Source organism: Arvicola amphibius, chromosome 7 (genome assembly GCF_903992535.2).
Source record: "Arvicola amphibius chromosome 7, mArvAmp1.2, whole genome shotgun sequence".
Taxonomy (NCBI): domain Eukaryota; kingdom Metazoa; phylum Chordata; class Mammalia; order Rodentia; family Cricetidae; genus Arvicola; species Arvicola amphibius.
Window position 1 is genome coordinate 11,031,664 of NC_052053.1, and position 21,813 is coordinate 11,053,476.

General features: G+C 39.7%; 1 protein-coding gene across 1 annotated transcript in view; it reads left to right on the plus strand.

The window, feature by feature from the left end:
* Positions 1–21,813, plus strand: part of Chn1 (chimerin 1) — a 102,645-nt gene that overhangs the window by 25,405 nt on the left and 55,427 nt on the right. Inside the window, exon 6 of the mRNA XM_038337029.1 lies at positions 15,937–16,225. Coding sequence (XP_038192957.1) covers positions 15,937–16,225 — 289 coding nt within the window. The remainder of the gene's footprint in view (positions 1–15,936; positions 16,226–21,813) is intronic.

Here is a 21,813-nt window from a genome sequence, read left to right on the forward strand (position 1 = left end):
ACTAGTGCAGTTCTGTAGCAAAGAAGGAAGTCGAGTCCAGCTTTCCCTTGCCAACGCTTCGTGTGCCTTTGATGTAGACCTGCTGTATGGAGTGGCATCTTGTTATAGTTTTGATTTGTATCTCACTTTGAAATGATACTTCATTTTTAAATTTTTGATTATTGTCATGGTTTATATTCACTGGTAGTCTGTCTTCAGATCTCTTCTCTTAGATGTGTATAAAGAATAGGTTTAAGATGGAAGCTATAGAGTTTTGTGAGCCATGTGCAGTGGGTGCTCAGAGCAGAACCCCAGTTCTCCGGAATGTGCTCTAATCTGCTGGCCATCTCTGCCAGCCCCCAGTACATTTCAAAACCAACGGATGGAAATTTGGTTCAGTGGTAATGCTCTGAGCTGTTGCTTTGCCAAGGAGAACTAGAGTCTGACCTGTGTTTCTGCTTGGAGGTGAAATAGGAGGTATCTAAATTCTCTTTAAGACTTGCTTTTCGGAGCCGGGCGGTGGTGGCGCACGCCTTTAATCCCAGCACTCGGGAGGCAGAGGCAGGAGGATCTCTGTGAGTTCGAGGCCAGCCTGGTCTACAAGAGCTAGTTCCAGGACAGGCTCTAAAAAAGCTGCAGAGAAACCCTGTCTCGAAAAAACCAAAAAAAAAAAAAAAAAAAAAAAATAAGACTTGCTTTTCGGGAGCCAGGCACAACCCTGGATTATGTTCATAGTGTGATTCCTTTTCTTTGAAAACAAAACCCCACAAATTTGGCAAATCCAGACATTGTATTAATAGCCCTAATCATCTTATAAATATAACTATTCTCCAGATCCCTCACAGGCATTCTGGTATTTTGTGTGTTGTAACGCTTGGTGTTTCTCAACCTATTTTGTATTGTGGCAGCCATGGAAAGAATGCTGCTGGATGGCACCTTGAAGATAAATGCACAAGGCAGGCATGGCCATGTGTGCCTGGCCCAAGGACTCACAGTAGATCCACTTGGGAATCCTTGAAGGCTGAATGGATTTAATACCTTGTAACTTACCATTTCTGTTCATGGCAACCAGTTGGAAAATTCAGTTTTATCTATAAAGTAAGTCCATATAGGATGCTAGTGGTTTGGGTTTTTTTTTTTTTTTGCTTCCTTGAGTTTTCTTTTACAGTTAATAGATAAGAAAGCTAAGGCATAGCTGTTACAGCACAAAAAACTAAGAAACAGAAGTTCAGCTTTTAAAACAGCAGCTTGACTAATAATGAAACACATAATATATATTACAAGTCGGTATGGCACATGAGTAAACAGTTTTTAAAAAATTGGAGCTCTTAAAAATTAATATTTTAAAAATCAGTGACACATTATCATCTTTATAAAGCAGAGAAACTATCGTTTAATGCTTTTAAAGATAGTAATTATACCAACTAAATCTCAAGGGCTAAATTTTCACTTCTCCCAAAAGAGGAAAGCCAAATTAAGTGTGTTCAAAATTTAATGATTCAAACTAAAATTCTACTGTAAGATCACTTTGTGATCATTTGTATAAAACAATTTGGGGCTAGGGCTTGTGTAAGTTGGTGTTATAGCTTGATCTTCTATGAGCAAGGGCTTGGATTTAATCACTAGTCTCAAAAAATGTATATTAAATTTGATTAACTAGTCAAAGAAAAACAACAGTGGTTCTCTGCTAAAATAAGTGTGTTTGTTTCTATGCCATCTCTTATAGCTTTATGGTGTTGAACGTGGCAGGTCGATGTGGGAAAGGTTTTTCAACCAAAAGCAAAGCATCTGTGACAGTAAATCAGGTGCTTCTCTGGTCGATCCCTAGTTCACCTTGTAGACAGTGCTAGTCACAGTCATTTGTCTACTCTCCCGGACATTACTCATGCCTAAAATCCACATCTATTTTATGTCCCACATGTAAACTGTGTTCTCATTGAGAATTGGTAGAGGTTGGTCCATGTACCAACAAAGGTAATTTCTAGTCTTTGCATAAGTTTGTACTATTGTCTGCCTGGCTATGTAGTTGTGTAACCAACAGCTTATGCCTAACAAATGCCATCATTGCCTTATTTCATTTTAGCAGATACTTGGTAGTTTTCAAACATATTCAGCCCCATTCTTTGAGTTTAGCTTTTGGTAAGCTGGTTGATCACTGGTGAGAGACTAGACAATAAGATGTAATTTACGTGACTTTTGACTAAAATGCTGATAAAATGTTACTAAGCAAGGAATTCCTATTATGTTAATTCATCTTCATATTTCTGAAGATTGTGTAGGAGGAATTCATTCCTTTTTTTTTTCTAAGATAGGATTTCTCTGTGTAGCCCTAGCTGTCCTGGAACTAGCTCTTGTAGACCAGGCTGGCCTTGAACTCACAGAGATCCACCTACCTCTGCCTCCCAAGAGCTGGGATTAAAAGTGTGCACCATCACCACACAGCAGAATCCATTCTTATTGTGTTATGAAATAGTAAAATAGACTGAAATAAAAGTCATTGAATTTTGGAATATTAGTTTGAGTTTTAGCATTAACTGAGTCAGAATTCCCAGGGAATCACAGTAGCTGCTGGTTCTGAGCACTGGTCAAAGACTTTTTCATTCTAGAAAAAGGATCCAAAGGAAATGGAGAAGGATTATGCTGCTGGTAGGCGTTGACATGTGTACTGTGTGTTCTTTTGATCTGATCGCTCATGATAGGTTCAGTTGGTTGCTATGGTTTCATTTCAGTTTCTGCAAAGCTTCCTGTGCTATTTGGATTAAGTGGAAAATGATGCTGTGCAGAATTATTTCCCAAGCATATTTTCAGCTTCTTTTACTTAAGATTACACATTTTTCAAGAGAAGTTTTCTGGGTATTAGAGTAGGGGGGCTCACGAGACAATAAAATTTAGTAGTCCTGAGGTGTTAAAACTGATGTGATAAAAGGCTACTGTAATTAATTTTAAAATGCAGTCAGTGCCATAGCTTTAAAAATGTTTGCAAAGACTGAGTGTCCCTTACCCCCAAAGGCTTGTGGCAAATGTGTTTTAGAATTCAGCACATAAGATCTCTCTCTCTCTCTCTCTCTCTCTCTCTCTCTCTTTCTCTCTCTGTGTGTGTGTGTGTGTGTGTGTGTAATTAAAGTGGAGTTCTCTGAAGCTCTGCTGTACAGAGGAGACATTTTTCCAGTACCCACATGTTTAGTATGTGAGTTAAGAATAAAAACTTCTCTTGTTTTATACCAAGAGATGTGGTTATACCAAGGAAAGGAAGGTTTTAATTTGTCTTAATGATTGTCTTTTATTTTTCTTAATCTATATCCAGGTTTTCTGAACTACTCTGATACAACCTATTTTTAATCTCTTAATAATTGAAATATAAGTATGATTGTTAACAAATGTCATTGCTGCTTAGCAGGGCTCTGGAACTTTCATCTATGCAACTGGAACTGTGTACCCACTGAACGACTGTTTTTCTTCTCTCCTGGCCTCTGCACCCATCACCTTATCTTTCCTTCCATTGCTTTAATATTTGTTGGAATTTTCCATCAGGTAATTCATGAGCACCTACTTCTGTGGGCTGAGACCCAGGAGGTTTGTTCATTGATTGGGCTGTGCTTCTGCAGCCGCATTTTTATGTGCTTTGGTCTCTTGGCTTTAGTTGTCTTCTGTTTGTTGTTTTGGGCAGATCTGTTGTCTTCCCCACCTCCACTTGTATACATTTTCAGAAATAGCCATTTCTCTCACTCTCTGTATGCTGGTTGCATACCAGAGATCTTTTCTCAACCAGCTTTTCTTTTTTTTTCTTTTTCTTTTTATTTATTTATTAAAAATTTCCACCTCCTCCCTTCCTCCCATTTCCCTCCCACTCCACCCCAATCCCTCTCCCCCTCCATCTCCAGTCCTAAGAGAAGTCAGGATGCCCTGCCCTGTGGGAAGTCCAAGGCCCTCCCCCCTCCATCCAGGTCTTGGAAGGTGTGCATCCAGACAGACTAGGCTCCCAAAAAGCCAGTACATGCAGTAGAATCAAAACCCAGTGTCATTATCATTGGCTTCTCAGTCCGCCCTCATTGTCAGCCACATTCAGAAAGTCCGGTTTGATCACATGCTCGTTCAGTCCCAGTCCAGCTGGCCTTGGTGAGTTTCCATTAGATCAGTCCCACTGTCTCCGTGGGTGGACGCACCCCTTGTGGTCCTGACTTCCTTGCTCATGTTCTCCCTCCTGCTCTTCATCTGGGCCTTGGGAGCTCAGTCCAGTTCTCCAATGTGTGTCTCTGTCTCTATCTCCATTCATCACCAGATGAAGGTTCTGTGGTGATATGCAAGATATTCATCAGTGTGGCTATGGGAGAAGGCCAGTTCAGGCACCCTCTCCTCTGCTGCCCAAGGACCTAGCTGGGGAAATCCCCTTGGACACCTGGGAACCCCTCTAGAGCCAAGTCTCTTGCCAACCCTAAAATGGCTCCCTTAATTAGGATATCTTCTTCCCTGCTCCCATTCCCACCCTTCCTCCATCTCAACCATCCCATTCCCCCAAGCTCTCCCCATCCTCCCCTGCTCCCTTCTCTTTCCCCATCTCCCCTTCCCCCCCAACCCACCCCCACCCCTGTGTTCCCAACTTTTGCCCAGCGATCTATTATGAGAGACTCTGAAATTTGGAGGGTTGGATTGACTTTTTTTTAATCAGGATTAGTGTATGTAATTTTTCTATTTTTTTCTTTTCTGTTTATACATATATTCTGACTTAAAATTTTTTATTTTTATTGAGCTATATATTTTTTCCACTTTCCTCCTTTCCCCTTCCCTCCCATTCTACCCTCTCCCATGGTCCCCATGCTCTCAATTTGCTCAAGAGATCTTATCTTTTTCTACTTCCCATGTAGACTAGATCCATATATGTCTCTCTTAGGGTCCTCATTTTAGTCTAGGTTCTCTGGGATTGTGAATTTTAGGCTGGTTTTTCTTTGCTTTATGTCTAAAAACCACTTATAAGTGAATACATACTATATTTGTCTTTCTGGGTCTGGATTACCTTGCTCAATATCATGTTTTTTAAATCCATCCATTTGCCCGCAAATTCCAAGATGTCAGTATTTTTTTCTGCTGTGCAGTACTCCATTGTGTAAATGTACCACATTTTCCTTATCCATTCTTTGGTTGAGGGGCATTTAGGTTGTTTCCAGGTTCAGGCTACGACAAACAATGCTGCTATGAACATAGTTGAGCACATGTTCTTGTGATACAATTGAGCATCCTTTGGGTATATAACCAAAAGTGGTATTGCTGGGTCTTGAGAAAATTGCCATACTGATATCCAAAGGGACTGTACCAGTTTGCACTCCACCAGCAATGGAGAAATATTCCTCTTACCCCACATCCTCTCTAGCATACAGGCACTGAAGACATACAGGTGTTTTTTTTTTTTTTTCTTGTCATCATGCCCAGAAGAATACAGTTATATGATATTTACAAAGTTTGCATTGTATTGGGTGTTGAAGTAGCTGGAGATAGTTAAAGTATATGCAGGATATATGTTTTATAGGACTATTTGACCATTTTATTGAAGGGATGTGAGATCCGCAACATTTGGTCTCCATGGGGTTCCTAGAACCAGTCTCCTGTGGATATTATTCAGCTCTATGCTGGTTCCTGAAATGAGTCAGCAGAAACAAGTCCCTTGTATATCTCTCTGAGTAGCGGAATGTTGCATACACACTTGACACGCTTGCCCTTTTCCACTTGATAAGGGAGAAGCCGTGATTTGAGTAGCCTTCCCCACTCACATTGAACTGCACTGGACTTGGTGGGTGGCACCACAGGACTCCAGCTTGTCCTTGCCCTCTTTGGCTTTCCTGGCCCCCCACACATCCAAACAATGCTGACTCCATTAGCATTCTGAGTCAGTCAAGAGAAAACTAAGCTCTCAGGAAGCTGTGGAAAAGCCCAAATGAATGCATGTTTCATTCTTCTCTCCCACCCACCCAGAAGCCACAGGCATTGCAGAGCTCTGCCAACTTGGAGCAGCGCTCATTGCAGATGAACTGAAAGGCTTCCTTTACCCTTTAATGGAGCTCATCTGGACTTTGCTTGGAGTATTAAAGCTTTTAAATTACTTTCTGAAGATCACAAACAGGTGTTTGATATAGAGCCCTTATCCCTTAGGATAACTTAACTCCCCTCCTATGTATCCTGTAATCCTTGACTCCAGTAGAGTAGCTGCCCTGTGAATATCCCATGCTATCTCCTGCTGCCTGTGGTTCTTGTAGTCTGGGCGTCTGTCCTGCCCTATTTGCTGTGGTCTTAGGTCTTGTGTTAGCCTTTGCTTCTGCTCTCATTTGTGATTATTTTGTCAATTCTACAGATTGGCACTGCCTGCTTAGACGTCAGAATTTTTGTTAGAAATTCCAACATCTGTTTTCTGCTGGGATCTTAGGTTCACTTAAAAATCTGACTCAGGTGTGGGGGCTTTTTAGGAATGGTGCCCAGTGGGCAAAGTTACATTTGAGACACTGTTTCATGTTTACATCTGGTGCTTTTCCCATGTTGTTATTAAGTTGAATTTTCTAAAAAGATCTTTACGTGATCTTTAAATACAGCTAAGCAGAAGGTACACCTACAGAGAATGGCTATTTATGTGCCCTGCTGTCTTTAAAAATGAAATGAGGTCCTCCAGGGCAGGGAGGATGCCTTACTCATCTTGACTTCTTAGGCCTCTACAAGATGCGTACTTGGGATTTGTTCAGTTGCACTGGATCGTGGACCGTCAGATTCCCAATACCTCCTTAGGATGCAGTTCCCTGCATAATATGAAACCAAAGAGCCATTTTTCACTCAGAGCATTACTTCTCTCTAAAAATCTCTCTAGTAGACAGATTTGTGAATCCTTTGCTGTGTTGCTCGAAAAGAGACATAGCCTTTTGATAGGGCTTTTGGTGACTGATTCAGCCTGTGGTTCTAAATCAGGGTAGGTGGTCAGTGACTCAGAACATGATTCTTAATCACACAGTCCTGGGTTCAAATCCCAGTTCCAGTTCTCTGTATGACTGGTTAACGCTTAGTTTCCTTTGTTGTAAATGAGGATGTAATAGGAGTACCTCATAGAGTTAGAAAGGTTGTATAGTGAAATGTATATGTATCATCACTGAAAATTATTGTTATTATTGAAATAAACAGAGTTATAGTTTAAGCCTCTACTTATAAGACAGTAAGAGTCAACAATTGGCTGTCATAGTTATAATAGGAATATCTTAGATTCTCAAATATTTGCCTATATACATTGCAATCTTGGGGATGCCTTAATTCTAAACACAAATTCTTTTGTATTGCATATACATTGTACACATGACCTGACAATCATTTTCTACAATATTTTTAGTGCTCTATTATTTTGTGTCATGTGAGGTCATATCTAGTATTTTCCATTGTAATATCATGATAGTGCTCAGAAATTAAGTTTTAGACAGTTTCATATTACAGATTTCAGATGGGAAATGCTGAGTGTAAACTCCAGTAGCGACAGAGACGCAAAGTCGCATATGCAGATACAGCTTACTGCCACCACACCTGTATCCATCAGTTTACAGTGAATTTTAGGTTAAACACATGGGCATCAAAAACAGTTATATGCATGTTATAGTTCATTAACTTATTATTGTTTTTATTTTACTGTTGTTAGTATATGTATGTGAATAGGCATATGGCTGTAAGAGGACAGCTTTCAGGGTCTATTCTGTGCTCCTCCACTCCGTGTACTCTAAGCTAGCTGGCCTGTGAGCTTCTGGGGATTCTCCTGTCAGAGTGCCGAGATAACAGATCTGAGCTACTGCTATGGATTGAACTCAGGTTGCTGGGCTTATGTGCAAGTACTTCTATCTTCTGAGCCATCCTGCTGGCCCATGGTTCTGTTTGTAGAAAATGAAAAGTTTAATGGCAGCAGACAGTGAAGTGGTCCAGCAGGACGGAGAAGCTATAGAAGAGCATGGGGAAATTTTGGGAGCTGTTTGGGAAGTTTCTGCATTAAACTCTGTTGAATTGTACCCTGTCAGTAAATATGGGATGCTGTATTTAAGTAATACATTAATAATGGGCATTTATTGAGGAAAATGTAATAATCTGCTGACCATTAGTAGATAGTTGGTACTGAACTTAAAGGTATGTAACAGACCAAATCAAGTTCCAGAGCATGGCCTGAAAACTAGAAGTAATGAGAAATGGCTATTGTTGGCTAAATTAAACAAAGAATCCATGTGTCTGTTGCAAAGGAGCACTCAGTAAGCCCTAATAGAGTCTGCTTAATACAGTCTTAAAACATTAAAACAATTTTTGTTTTTTTCCTACATTATATAGTATAGAACCTGGAAACAACCTAAATGCCCCTCGACCAAAGAATGGCTAAAGAAAATATGGTACATTTACATGATGGAGTACTACACAGCAGAAAAAATAATGACATCTTGAATTTTGCAGAAAAATGGATAGAGCTAGAAAACATTATTTTGAATCAGGTAACTCAGACACAGAAAGACAATTATCACATGTACTCACTCATAGGTGGTTTTTAAACATAAAGCAAAGAAAACCAGCCTACAAACCACAATCCCAGAGAATTTAGACAGCAGTGAGAACACTAATAGAGACTCACATAGATCTAATTTACATGGGAAGTAGAAAAAGACAAGATCTCCTGAGTAAATTGGGAGCATGGGAACCTTGGTGAAGGGTTGAAAGGGGGAGGGAAGAGGCAGGGAGGGGAACATAGAAAAATGTAGAGCTCAATAAATAAAAATCAATAAAAAATAAAAAAGATCAGTGATCATAAAAAAAAGAAGCTAAAAAAATTGCAGGCGCCATCCAGTAACTGATGGAAGCAGATGCAGAGACCCACAGCCAAATATTAGGACCCCATGGGGAAGACTCACACAATCAGCTAACCTGGGCTCATAGGGGCTCACAGAGACTGAACTGCCAACCAGAGAGCCTGCATGGGATTGACCTAGACATTCTACATATATGTTACAGTTGTGTTGCTTGGTCTTCTTGTGCAACTGTTAATAGCAGGAATAGGGGCCAACTCCAATTCTTTTATTGGTTTTGGGACCCTACTCCTCATACTGGGTCACCTTGCCCAGCCTTAATACATAGGGAGGTGCTTAGTCTTACTGCAACTTGATATTCCATGTTTTGTTGATACTCATGGGAGACCTGCCCTTTCCTGGATGGAGACAGAAGAGGAGGGGAATTGGAGGGTAGAAGCAGGGATAGGGGAAAGACCTAGGAGGGGAGGAAGGCAGAAGCTGTGGCATGGATATAAAATAAATAAATGAAGAAAAATGACAGGTTATGAGATAAACACAATTGGTAACCCAAAAAGAGGATTTTGGAAGTATAAGATCCAAGAATTAAGTGTTCAAAAGCTAGGGCACAGATGAGACCAAAGAAAGGCAATTGTCTTAGTTCATTTTCTTGGGGCTGTGAAAGAAATTACCCTGAGAGGAGCCCCTGAAGGGAGAACAGGCTTGCTTGGGTTCCTGGTTCAAGGGTGCTGCAGGGCAAGGAAATGAGGCAGAAGGAGCTTGCAGCAGACCGCACAGTGTGTTCACAGTCAGGTAAGGGATGGATGCGCACTGCTGCTCAGCCTCCCTCTTCACTACACAGTGTGGGCTCCCACAGGCAATGGCGCCACCCACACTGGATGTCTCATCCCACCTCAGCTGATGCAGTCAAGATGATCCCCAAGGCATGCTCAGACGTCCCTCATTGGGGGTCCTGGAGTTCATTAAATCGCCGTCAAATGGATAGCACTTGTTGTCACAGCAGCCCGGCCTCTGGGCGTTCTGTACTTGCTCACTAGAATAATACATTACTGATCCTAGATCATCAAAAAATACTGAATTTTAGTCCATATGTAATACTTAGAGAATATACGGGAATTATTTTACAGTAGCATTACGCTGTATAAAGGAATTAAGAATCTGAGAAACTGAATAGTGTAAGTTTATGTTATATAAAACATATACTTACATATGGTTATAAAATCTCTCCACAAACATTCATATGGATAACTACCCTTTTTTACAGCTGCGCTTTACAGTGAATTTTTTATTCTGCAATATTGCAGATTCATTTTAAACCATTTAGTGGAACTGATCATCAGTTCTTAAGTGAAATCTGTGGTTAATTTCACAGAGACGGTGAGCATTTCTGGACATATTGTAGTTTCTAAAAGGTTTAGATATGTATATAATATTTTTCTGTAAGTGAAATATATAAACACATATAGTTCTGAGCAAAGTACTTAGTATTGGTTCTCTGCATAAGTGATAGGTAAAAAATGATGTCAAAATTCTTGACTCTGCAGTAGAAAGAGTGTCTTTGTACTTTCAGTTGTTGCTATAGAAAGAAGCTTCATGTTCTGTTCTTTATCACACTGAGGGCATTGGGGGTCTGTGATGATATTGTGGCATGGTACATACGCCTGTAGGAATTGAACTTATGTCTGTTCTCTGTCTCAGCCTAAGTGCTGTGGTTATAACCATTTGCCACCATACCAGGCTCAGCCATCGTTTGCTTGGGCATCATACCGGCCAGGTATTGTGTTAGCATCTGGTGCTCTAAAGTAAGCAGAACCAACAATTCATACTACATGGCAGTGCTTGACCTTTTCTTTAGAAGCAGTAGTGTGCCATTAACTCTCAGGAAGGAGAAAGGCTATGGGAGAACTTTTCAAGCCCATGGAATTTACCATCGCAGTTTTTGTTTTCCTGGGAATTTATGTGGTTTCATTTTTTTGAATGTTGTTGCTAGATGTGTGTTTATGTGAAGTTAGGGGAAGTACTTAAATATAGAAATAACCTATTGTGGTGCACACCTTTAATACCAGCACTCTGGAGACAGAGGGAGGCAGATCTGTTCGTGAGTCTAAGGCCATCCTGGTCTACAGAGTAAGTTCCAGAATAGCCAAGGTTACACAGAGAGAAACCCTGTCTTGAAACTTCCCACAAAAAAAAAAAAAAAAAAAAAAGCCTATGGTGGCTGGATATAGTGGCCCATGCCTTTAATTCAAGCACTCAAGAGACAGAGGCAAGGGGATCTCTATAAGTTCAAGAGCAGTTTGGTCTACATAGCCAGTTCCAGGATAACCAGAGCTATATGGTAGAAAGACTCCATCTCAAAAAAGCTATATCTATATCTATGCCTACCTATAAATATATATGTAAGCCTATGGCAACAATAGTCATATATGATATTTTCTATTTATATGTTTATAAACTATAAAATTGTATGTTTATAAAATAGCCTAGGTTATATGTGAGGTAGAATGTAGTATTTCTAGGTATTAGATACCTTCAGGATGGATAAATAGTATAGTCCCAGCTCTTAGGGTCTGTATGTGTGCCTGTGTTCAGCCTTACCACATCCAACTGTTAAACAGTGGAGCAGCCACAGATCTGTAGTAGCTCTGTATATTGCTGGTGTTTAGTAATGTCAGACACTACATTTCCCCATCTGAGGGTTTCATTGACAATTACTGCTCTATTTTTTCAGTACCTTGTTACATTTACCCATGCTGTATGGGCCCATTTTTGCAAATTACATAATTTCTGTCCTTCCTTTATGATTATTTTCTTGGATTTTCTCTTTGATTTCTACCTTGGCTATTTACAGTGTGTCTCCTTTGTAGCATCCTGATCGTTTTGACTAACTTCTCTGTAAGAATGGAAATAAGAGATCCTATAATACTTTAAAAATAAATATTTTTTAAAATAAATATTTTCCCTGTGAATGATTTGTTTCCTCCAACTTGAGCTGATTCTGTTTATCTTAGTCTTTTTTTCGGGAACGTTTTGGTCAGATACTGGGTGACTGCTGGCTAGTTACCATATTTAAGTGCATTTGTCACTTAGGCTCAAGTGCAGTTCTGAGAGCTCGGGAGCCTGACAGTTACAGGATGGTGCTCTCTATTGTAGAGCTGATGGGATTCCCCAGAGAAGTCTTCAGGTCTCCTGTCAGGAGAGGCGCTTCCCGAGGGCCTGGTAAAGGGGTGGTTTTAGTGTCCTATCTTCAAGATGGCACCTCGGCTTTCTGCTCTGCCTGTGCCTGCCAGTCTCTGTTTCGTCCTCGCCAGTGAGCACAGCTGAGTTCTTCCAGGGACAAGATGAGGAGTGCAGTGGGCACTTAGCTGCGTCCTGCGAGGGTTGTGACCTTCCAGAGCTGTCTGGTGCCATCTTTGGAAATTAGTTAAGCAATGGGAGGAGAAATACAGGAATAAGTTTACTCACTTTAGTAATTTCCCCAATTTTATCATCAAAATTATGTAACAAGGTAGGCAAAGGTCATACATAGCCTGATGTCTTAGAGGGGGTGGTGTAAAGTCCTCAGCAGAGCCTAGATCATAGAATGCTTCATGGCTCACTTCTGTTCCCAGCTGTCTCCCGAAGGCTTGTTTGTGACTGTGTGTGCTTCTGCGGTGTTCCTACGTGTTACTGCATTGAGTTGGATGCTTTGTTTCTGGCAAATATTACAAATTGTGTTTATGATGAAAACATTTTTTGTGTATTTGTTGCTAGAAACTCCTCTTCTGTCGCAGTATTAGCTGACATAGTCTTGTGTATACTTTATTTTCTGTTTGTAAGCAGGATACTTAGCTTCGAGTTCTTTGAAGAGATACTTCAAAATAACTTTGGCCTCAAATTAAATTAAATTTTGGTTTATAGAAAGTAACAGTTTTACATATTTTCATCATTTTATGTATCCAGACTGAATTTTTTAGGAATATTATTCACCCACAAGAAAATGTTGGAAAAGAGTTCATTTTTTTAAAGCTAAATGGTGGGATTACAAAATTTGAAATATATCTACTGCAAGTAGGTGGGCACAGTAATACATGGTTATTTTAACCAGGAAAACCCAACCAGAGCCACAGGAGAGAGTAATCATGGCGGGAAGTGGTAATTCCCTACAGAAGTCAGCGCAGAGCAGATTGTCCTTGTTCTTTCCTGCTCGTTAGGTTCAGAACCACCTTGGAGAACACGAATGCCATCTGTTCAGCGGTCTCTGCAGAGCTGGGCTGCTCCAGTCCAGGCGTGTTTACTCAGCCTTAGTCCAGGCAGAGATGGATGGTTATTTCAGAAAATGGGAAGAGTGAATTGTCTAAAGAAATAGTGAGCCGGGTGGCGGTGGCACACGCCTTTAATCCCAGCACTCGGAAGGCAGAGGCAGGTGGATCTCTGTGAGTTCGAGACCAGCCTGATCTACAAGAGCTAGTTCCAGGACAGGCTCCAAAGCTACAGAGAAACCCTGTCTCGAAAAACCAAAAAAAAAAAAAAAAAAAGAAAAAAGAAAGAAATAATGAAATAGCAGACTACAAATTAGTCAGATGATAAAGGTGCTTGCTTCCAAGCCTGATGTTCTGAGTTCAGTCCCCAACCCAAATGGTCTAAGGAGAGAACCAGTTCCTAGGAATTGTTCTTTGACCTCTGTGTGCTTGGGCATGCACATGTGTGCGTTCACACATAAACAAATGTAAAACATGTTTGAAGCAGTCTTAACTTGAGGTTTTTTAAATTCAGCACATCATATCTTTCTTTAATCTGTTTTTATGATTATCTCTTTCCCATTATGTTTGCTATGTACACAGGACATCATGAACATCCTAATACTGGGAGTGTCTGAGCATTTCTTGACTGGTTGTTGAATAAAGGACGTACCAGCAGAGTGCAGTTACAAGAAAGGGGCCCTTCATCCTCAGACCTGATGTCTTCCTCTTCTTGTTTTTCTTATAGCCATTCCCCTCCATTCTCGAGGATATTCTGCTTGATCTCTACTCCTGATCCCACAGATCCCACAACCAAGTACAAAATAATCAAAATAAAGCACAGTGTCTGATAGTCCACACCATTAGACTGTCCCTTAGGTAACGCCCTAAGTATAAATGAGAGTTGCTTTTGGCAACTAAAGGAAAACCTGCCATTCCTTTAGTAAAATGATATGATTTTTCTAAAGAAAAAATTAAGCAAAGATCCAGTCTGGGCATTGCTTCCATGTCTTTTGAGACTAAGTTTAATCAGGTACCTTATGACCAAGAGCTCCTTCAGTAATCTCATAGCTCCCTCAAGACTAGCAGACAGAAGAGGAGCTGGAATCATGGAGGAGACCTCTTGGGGTTAAAGGGTAAAACAGAAGTCCAAACTTAGACTCCTCTCTTATAGCCAAACCATACCTAACCCTTTTGGGAACAGTTCCAGGACTTCCTTCCCTCCCCTGCCTCCCCTGCTTACTGCTGAGACTTCAGAAGACACTTGTATGACAGGTGACTGACACTAGCGCCCAATCTGTCTTCAGTTAGAGGGCCATCACCACTGTAGAAAGGAGCTTAGACAGTTTTTAAACTCTCTCTTTCTCTCCCTCCCTCCCTCCCTTCTCTCTCTCTCTTCCCACTCTCTTGTGTGTGTCTCTCTTTTTCTAATAATACATATTATTTTGGCATAGACATTTTATCTTTCTAGCTTTTGAGACCTATAGAATGAAAATTTGCTTGGGAGAAATGTTTAAGTTTAGAAGAAAGTTTAATTATAGAGCTCATTTAATTAAGTATAAGTAAAAACTTGATTGCTTTAGAAGGAACAAAAGGTGGATAATTATATGATAAAAGGTCAACATTGATATTATGTTTGATTCTGGATTGAGTATTATTAAAGTCTAAATACAAAAAACAAACAGAATATTCTGGACCCGTTATTTAAAAGTGTCTAATTCCTAGCAAGATGTGGTGGCTGCATGCCTTTAATCCCAGCACTCAGGAAGCAGAGGCAGGCAGATCTCTGTGAGTTTCAGGCCACTCAGGGCTACACAGTGAGACCATGTCACCAAATAAAATAAACTAGACTAATTGTGTGGCTCCTACACATTTGAATACTATCTGTGCCAGAATTATGTTACGTACTGAATTTGCAGCTTCATGGTGGCCTTTTCAAGGCAAAATTGCTGCAATTTTAAAATTTATTTCTAATGTGTGTGTGTGTGTGTGTTTGTGAGAGAGAGAGAGAGAGAGAGAGAGAGAGAGAGAGAGAGATTATAACTGAATTAAGAAGATCCTTTCTGATTTGCTTAGTTTCTTTGGCGTTCACTCTGAAACTGGCAGCTTCCCACTTCGGTGTTGGCTTCTATTGAGTTGCCTGTATCTCCTGGCCAGGACACTGTCAGTCATGCCAACTTGGAGCCAATTCTGAGGTTTCCTGCAGGAAGCAAAATACTGAAATTACTATGATGGGAACCATCCTTCTCCAGTTATTAAGGCATATTATGAAAACCGACAACAGATTTCTATAGTTTGATGGTATGGGACTTACATGCACTGTATTTGCAAGTGTTTCTTGCCTATTCCTAACCAGAAGACAGGTTTAAAGGTAAGAATAAGTCCTTGCCCTCTGGCCAGAATTGCCCAAGTGTATTTCTTTGCTGTCTGCTGCTTGGCTCAGTTCTGGAGGCAGTACAAGTGTAAATGATTGTTGGCATCCCACTTGATTGAGTAGTAAATGGGACTTCCCTGTTGAAAGACATGAATACTGGCCTTAACTACTTTGAATATTTTCATTATTAAACTTGAAGAAGTTTTATATATTATAGTTAACCAATTGCATATTGAATGTGCATTCTTAGGCTATAAAATTTATTTTCCTTGCTTTATTACAAGTGTAATAAATTGACTTTAAATGATAATAAGTAAATAAAAAGTACATTCTTTCTAGGATCATCATGCTAAAAACCCTAGTTATTTCAAGTATATTGCTTGTGTTTAGAAGTTGAATCTTATATATTCTAAGTAACTAATAGACATTAGTCACAGCTGATCTAAACAGAGTAATATACAAGCAAAAACAATGTATATCAGCTTGGGGTATTTGTGTATTTGTTTCTTCTTTAGAAAAAACTCACTTGTTCACTTTTCTTAAAAGCATCTTTCCCATTTCATTGAGGCAGATTTGGAAGTCAAACCAGAAACTTCAGGCTGTACTACGATGGAAAGCACTTTGTTGGGGAGAAACGCTTTGAGTCCATCCACGATCTGGTGACTGATGGCTTGATTACTCTCTATATTGAAACCAAGGCAGCAGAGTACATTGCCAAGATGACGATAAACCCAATTTATGAGCACATAGGATACACAACCTTAAACAGAGAGCCAGCATACAAACAGCACATGGCAGTCCTGAAAGAGACACATGATGAGAAAGAGTCGACAGGCCAGGATGGGGTGTCAGAGAAAAGGGTAAGCTATCCTCAACATGCTGTCTTTGGGGGGGGCGGTCCGTGGCAGAGCACCCCTCTGCCTGAAAGTCTCCCGTTCTCACAGTGCTTTCAGAAGGAAATGTGGTTTTCTTAATGTCTGGGATGTGGGGATGAGCTTTGCATACCTTACTTGTTTGATTAAAATATGCCAGGTATATTTTTGCTTCTGATTGTGTTCCTTTAAAAACAAGTTCATTGTCAGCTTTAAAATATGTTGGAAAATAGCCTAGTAACAAAAAAGCTAAGGGGCTATGATCAGAAACATAGCTTGTGACCAAGAAGATAGCTACCACCATGTAAGGAACTGAGAGGTTACATCAGAACCTTTTGTTTTCTTTAAAGGTAGTTTAAATAGTTCTGTTTTAAACAATTTTGTTTATTTTAATATGCATGATTTAATTCTGCTTATTGATAACTCACTGTTAAGAAAATCAGCCAACCTTGAGTTGGGAGGATTTATCCCTTAGTATTTATAAGGATTTACTTTTTTTTAATTGTAAAACACAGTTTAAATTTTCAGTTGTCATATTTTAGTTATGGTATGTTTCAGAATAACATGAAAAGTTTTCATCCTTTGATGTTGAGATTGTTGACCCGTGTTGCCATTCATGCTTTATTAGGAAAAGAGACTATCCTGTTGTTAGATGCTATGTGGGACTGAGTTAAAGGCCATTGTCTGTCTAGGTTGCAGTGTTTCTTCATTTGGTTCTGCAGGAGTCTCCGGTGGCTGCGGGTGTGCAGATAGGTTTAGCGCCCAGCTCTGTGAGCTGGTCCCTCTGTGGCTGGCCTTGCTAGTAAATTATGATGAGAGAAGTTGTGGGTGAGCGGGACAGCGTGTGTAAAGCATTCAGCAGTGCTCAGCTGGTAGTGAGCCTGCAGTGTGGTCTTTGTCTACGGCCTCAGCTAAAACAGTGCAAGATTAGTTTGCTGTGGATGGGTAGGAGATGGAAAGTTAGTGTTTATTGACCAGCCCAAGTTTTGGTTTCTGGTAGATCTTAGCTCAATCAGTGTTTAGTAACTACAGAGAAACCAATATTTTAAATCATTGGCTCTTGAATTTTTGCTTCAAATATGGTCTTTCCTATATTTATATTTGCTAAAAGATGCAAATCTTGTTTGGAAGTTGCCAAAATATTACAATCATAGATGTGTGCTATATAAAAGAGTGTTTTTTTCTGTCTCATTCCCATTTTTTTCACTTTTCTTATTTTCCACCTGTGATATTTCCAGGAACAAGTGGCATTTTATAGCAATTTATGTAGATGTAAACTTACATTGTTTAAATAGCTTAAGTCTTTCAAACTTTATCAGCCTAATGGTGATCTTTGCTAGTGTGTGTGTGTGTGTGTGTGTGTGTGTGTATGATTTTTCAATCCTAGAGATTGAAATAGTGATTCTTAATGAATTTTATTTAGCCTTAGAATCGTTATTTAACTTGACAGGGCCTAGCTTGTCCCTAGTATACAGGAGACATAATAGTCACAGAGTCAGGGAACTGAAATAAACACCAGCTACACGACCCCACTGTTTTGAATGTGTTCTACAGTATAGTAAACTCCCAGGACGCTGTTGTGAGAGGGGCCAGTGAAAACTACGGAACATAGTTAGCACTGGGAATTCTCTCTCTCCAGTAGTACATCACTCTGGGCCATTTAAAAGTTACTCTTTGCTTAAACTGCATGCATTTTAATAGAGTTAACTTAGAAATCTCACTCAAAAATAGATTTATTTTATTTACAGGTGTCATCCAACAAGACAGGGATGATGACCTGTTCAACAGCTTGAAACACTGACTCCCTGTCACAGTGGATGACATTTGTAAGTAAAAGTAGTCATGCTTAATTGATTCAAAAAAAGCTATTGATACAAAAGTGGTTTAGTAAACATTTTAATGAATCCTTAACAGTTAAATTTCCTCTTTGTCCATACTTCTTACGTAAGAGGCAAAAGTGTTTGTTTTTTCAGAAACTGGGTAGTACCATGGGCAGGATAGGATGCTAGTGTTGAGATTCAGAGCTGGGTGCTGCGTCCACTGTAGACATGCATTTATGCGATTTCCCTGAGGACATCTTCCATCTTCAACACAAGAATTTTCGAATAGATTATTTAATTATGTGTTATAGGAAAGAGAGAATATAGTACTAAAACATTTCCTGGCGTCTTGAGAGCCGAGAGTGGTTCGTTATCTGCTGACTAATCGCCTAACTGCAGCTCTCAGCTCACTTCTCTGGACTCGGGTTTCTTCATATGAGATGAGGGTTTTCTATAAAAGATGAATTGCACAGAATTTCAATAAAAATACACAGAAATGTTCAGTGCTCAAATAAATTAGAAAAACATCAGACTTTTTAAGCTATTTTCTTTTACTTAGGCCTTGAGTGGTGAGTTACACAGCTCCCCAGGCGTGAGGTGTGCTTTGAATTTGTACTGCTTGAGTTGCCTGCCCTTGTTAAGAATGGTTTTGGAAAAAATGTTTCATGCAGCTCTCCTTGGTATAGTCTGGCATGGTGATCACTCTCTGTTTTAGAATTAAGGAGTAAGAGCTCCAGAGGTGTGTGTGTTGTGGGCCTTAGGAGTCAGTTCTTTCTGTATCCGAGCTTCTGTAAACAATCCACTATATGTGCTATGGCCGTGAGCATGGAAACAGTCTGTCGTATGGGTTTGTACAGGCTTTGCTCTAGGTTTTATGGACATGAACATGTAAATGGGTTCATAACATGAACATTGTTGCCACAGGAAAGCCAGTTCTTGTCCCTAGAAAACCTGGTAGCCTATTGTGATGGCCAGCTTTCCTTCCAACTGATAGCTATATTTTTCTCATCTACTATTCAATTTGTTTCCTAAGCTTGAAAAATTAATTGCAAATAAGAAAATTAAAGCATTGTAATAATAAACTGATGAAGATGCAGTGTGTAAGGGAGCCAGACGCTCTTCTCCACAGTAGATGATTTAGCTATCCAGACTGGACAGTGGCCCAGTTTATTAGTAACCTCTATTTCTCTTGGAATTGAATTTGAATGGTTTCTTGTTCCAAGTAATAAATATATGTGTGTCTCTACAAATCCTGGACCAATGGCTGCATTCAGTAGTTTTTATGATAATTTCTTACTTACTAAATTACTAATTTAATTTTAAATCTTTTGGAAAGCATGCTATAGAAATATTTCTTATAAACATTATAATAAAAAATGACAAACAAACCACGTAATTTGCATTTCAGAAACCATACTGTGAGCCAGAACATAATCTAAGCAGAATGTCCTGAGCTTTGGGTCAGTTACCTGAGCATCACCCCTCTCACACGAAGATGCCTTTGATGGCACGGGTGTGCACAAACCTCAGTAAGCTAAATCACACCTCTCTCACAGTGTTCTCTCTCCTTTCCACACACACCCATAGACACTTAAGCACACAATCTATATATGCGTACATATGTGTGTGTATCCCTTTTTCTAAGAAAGTTTAGAATAAATGCAGTATCTTACATGTTGTCATTAATTTGATTTTTTAGAGTTTTCTTTTACATTGAAATTTTAATTTTGAAAGATTTCTTTGGGATTACCAAGCTATATATGTTTGACATTAAAATATAATTGATGCCATGCCAAAAGTTATTTTTACTACTAGAATTTTGGATACCTCTATAAACATTCAGGTTTTTTGTTTTGGAACAGTTGGATGAGTCTGGCTGATCTGGTGCACATATTTTCCTAGTCTTCCATATAGTAGCTTTGCAAATGTTTTTCTTTGCATAAAAGGTTTGTGCCATTTTACCTGTATCTCCTTAGAAATCAGCAGACTGACTGTATATAAACTTAATCTTAAATAATAAAATTTACACTAGAGGAATGCCATACAGCAATCTTTAAAAAATCATGCTTGATTCGTCTGTCCTTCCTTCCTTCCTTCCTTCATCCCTTCCTTTCTCCCTTCTTCCCTCCCTCCCTTCCTCCCTCCCTCCCTCCCTCCCTCACTCCCTCCCTCCCTCCCTCCCTCCCTTCCTTCCTTCTTTCCTCCACATTCTTTTGACCCATACCTTGTCATTCCCTTTTCTTATATCTATTTAATCTGCTCGTTTTCTTCAGCATGCATATGGCTGGAGAGATAGCTCAGTAGTTAAGAGCAGTGGCTGCTCTCCCAAACCTGGGTTTGATTCCCACCACCCACATAATGGCTCACAAACATTTGTAACTCCAGTCCCAAAGGATTCAGTGTTGTCTTCTTGCTTCCATGGATACTGTATGCACATGGTGTACAGGCATATGTACAAGCAAATAACAAAGAAACAAAGACAATGTTTCATGGGGCCTAGCCTGGCTTTACAGTCCTGTCCTGACTCTCCTACTTCTACTTTTCAAGTTCTGGGATTGTGGATGTATGGCATCATGCTGAGTTTTAACTTCTTCTTTTCTTAGCCCTGCCTTGATCTACCTCAGTCCCCAACAAACTTGCATGTCCAAGTTTGGGACAGAATGTAACTTCTTGAAGGGTTAGCTCAGTTTGTGGACACCCTTTCACAGAACTCTCCAGTGTGCTAGGGTTGCAATCCTCAAGCTGATGATTTATAAGAAAGCTACAACTTCTGCACAGAACTTCTGATAGTTGTTTATCCTCTGTAAGATACTCTGCTTAAGATAACACAGTTGGCTTGTTTCCAAGAAGCATATTTGTGATATTGTGTATCAGTTATATGACCTTGAACAAGTCCTTTACCTTAGCCTTCATGAATCTCAATTCATCCCAATCTGATAGTAGGGTTTTTTTAATTGTTTTTTGAGCTATACATTTTTCTACACTACCTCCTCTTCCCTCTCCATTTCTGTCATCTCCTGTGACACTCACACTCTCAATTTACTCAGGAGATCTTGTCTTTTTCTCACGCCTATATAGATCCACATATGTCTCTCTTAGGGTCCTCTTTATCATCTAGATTCTCTGGGATTGTGAATTAAAGACTGGTTTTTCTTTGCTTTATGTCTAAAAGCCACTTATGAGTGAATACATATTATATTTGTCTTTCTGATTCTGGGTTGCCTCACTCAATATGGTTTTTTTCTAAATCCATCCATTTGCTTGCAAATTTCAAGATGTCATTGTTTTTCCCTGCTGTATAGTACTCCATTGTGTAAATAAACCTCATTTCCGTATCCATTCTTCAATTGAGGGGCATCTAGGTTGTTTCCAGGTTTTTGCTATTACAAACAATGCTTCTGTGAGCATATCGTTGAGCACATGTCCTTGTGGTATGATTGAGCATCTTTGGGGTATATACCTAACAGCGGTATTGCTGGATCTTGAGGTAGTTTGTTTCCTAATTTTCTGAGAAATCACTGTCCACTCCCACCAGCAATGAAGCGCTCCTCTTACCTCACATCCTCTCAAGCATAAGCTATTACCATTGTTTTTGATCTTGGCCATTCTTACAAGTGTAAGATAGAATCTCAGAGTTGTTTTTATTTGCATTTTTCTCATGGCTAAGGATGTTGAGCATTTTCTTAAGTGTCTTTCAGCCATTGGAGACTCCTCTGTTTAGAGTTCTCTGTTTAGGTCTGTACCCCTCCCTCATTT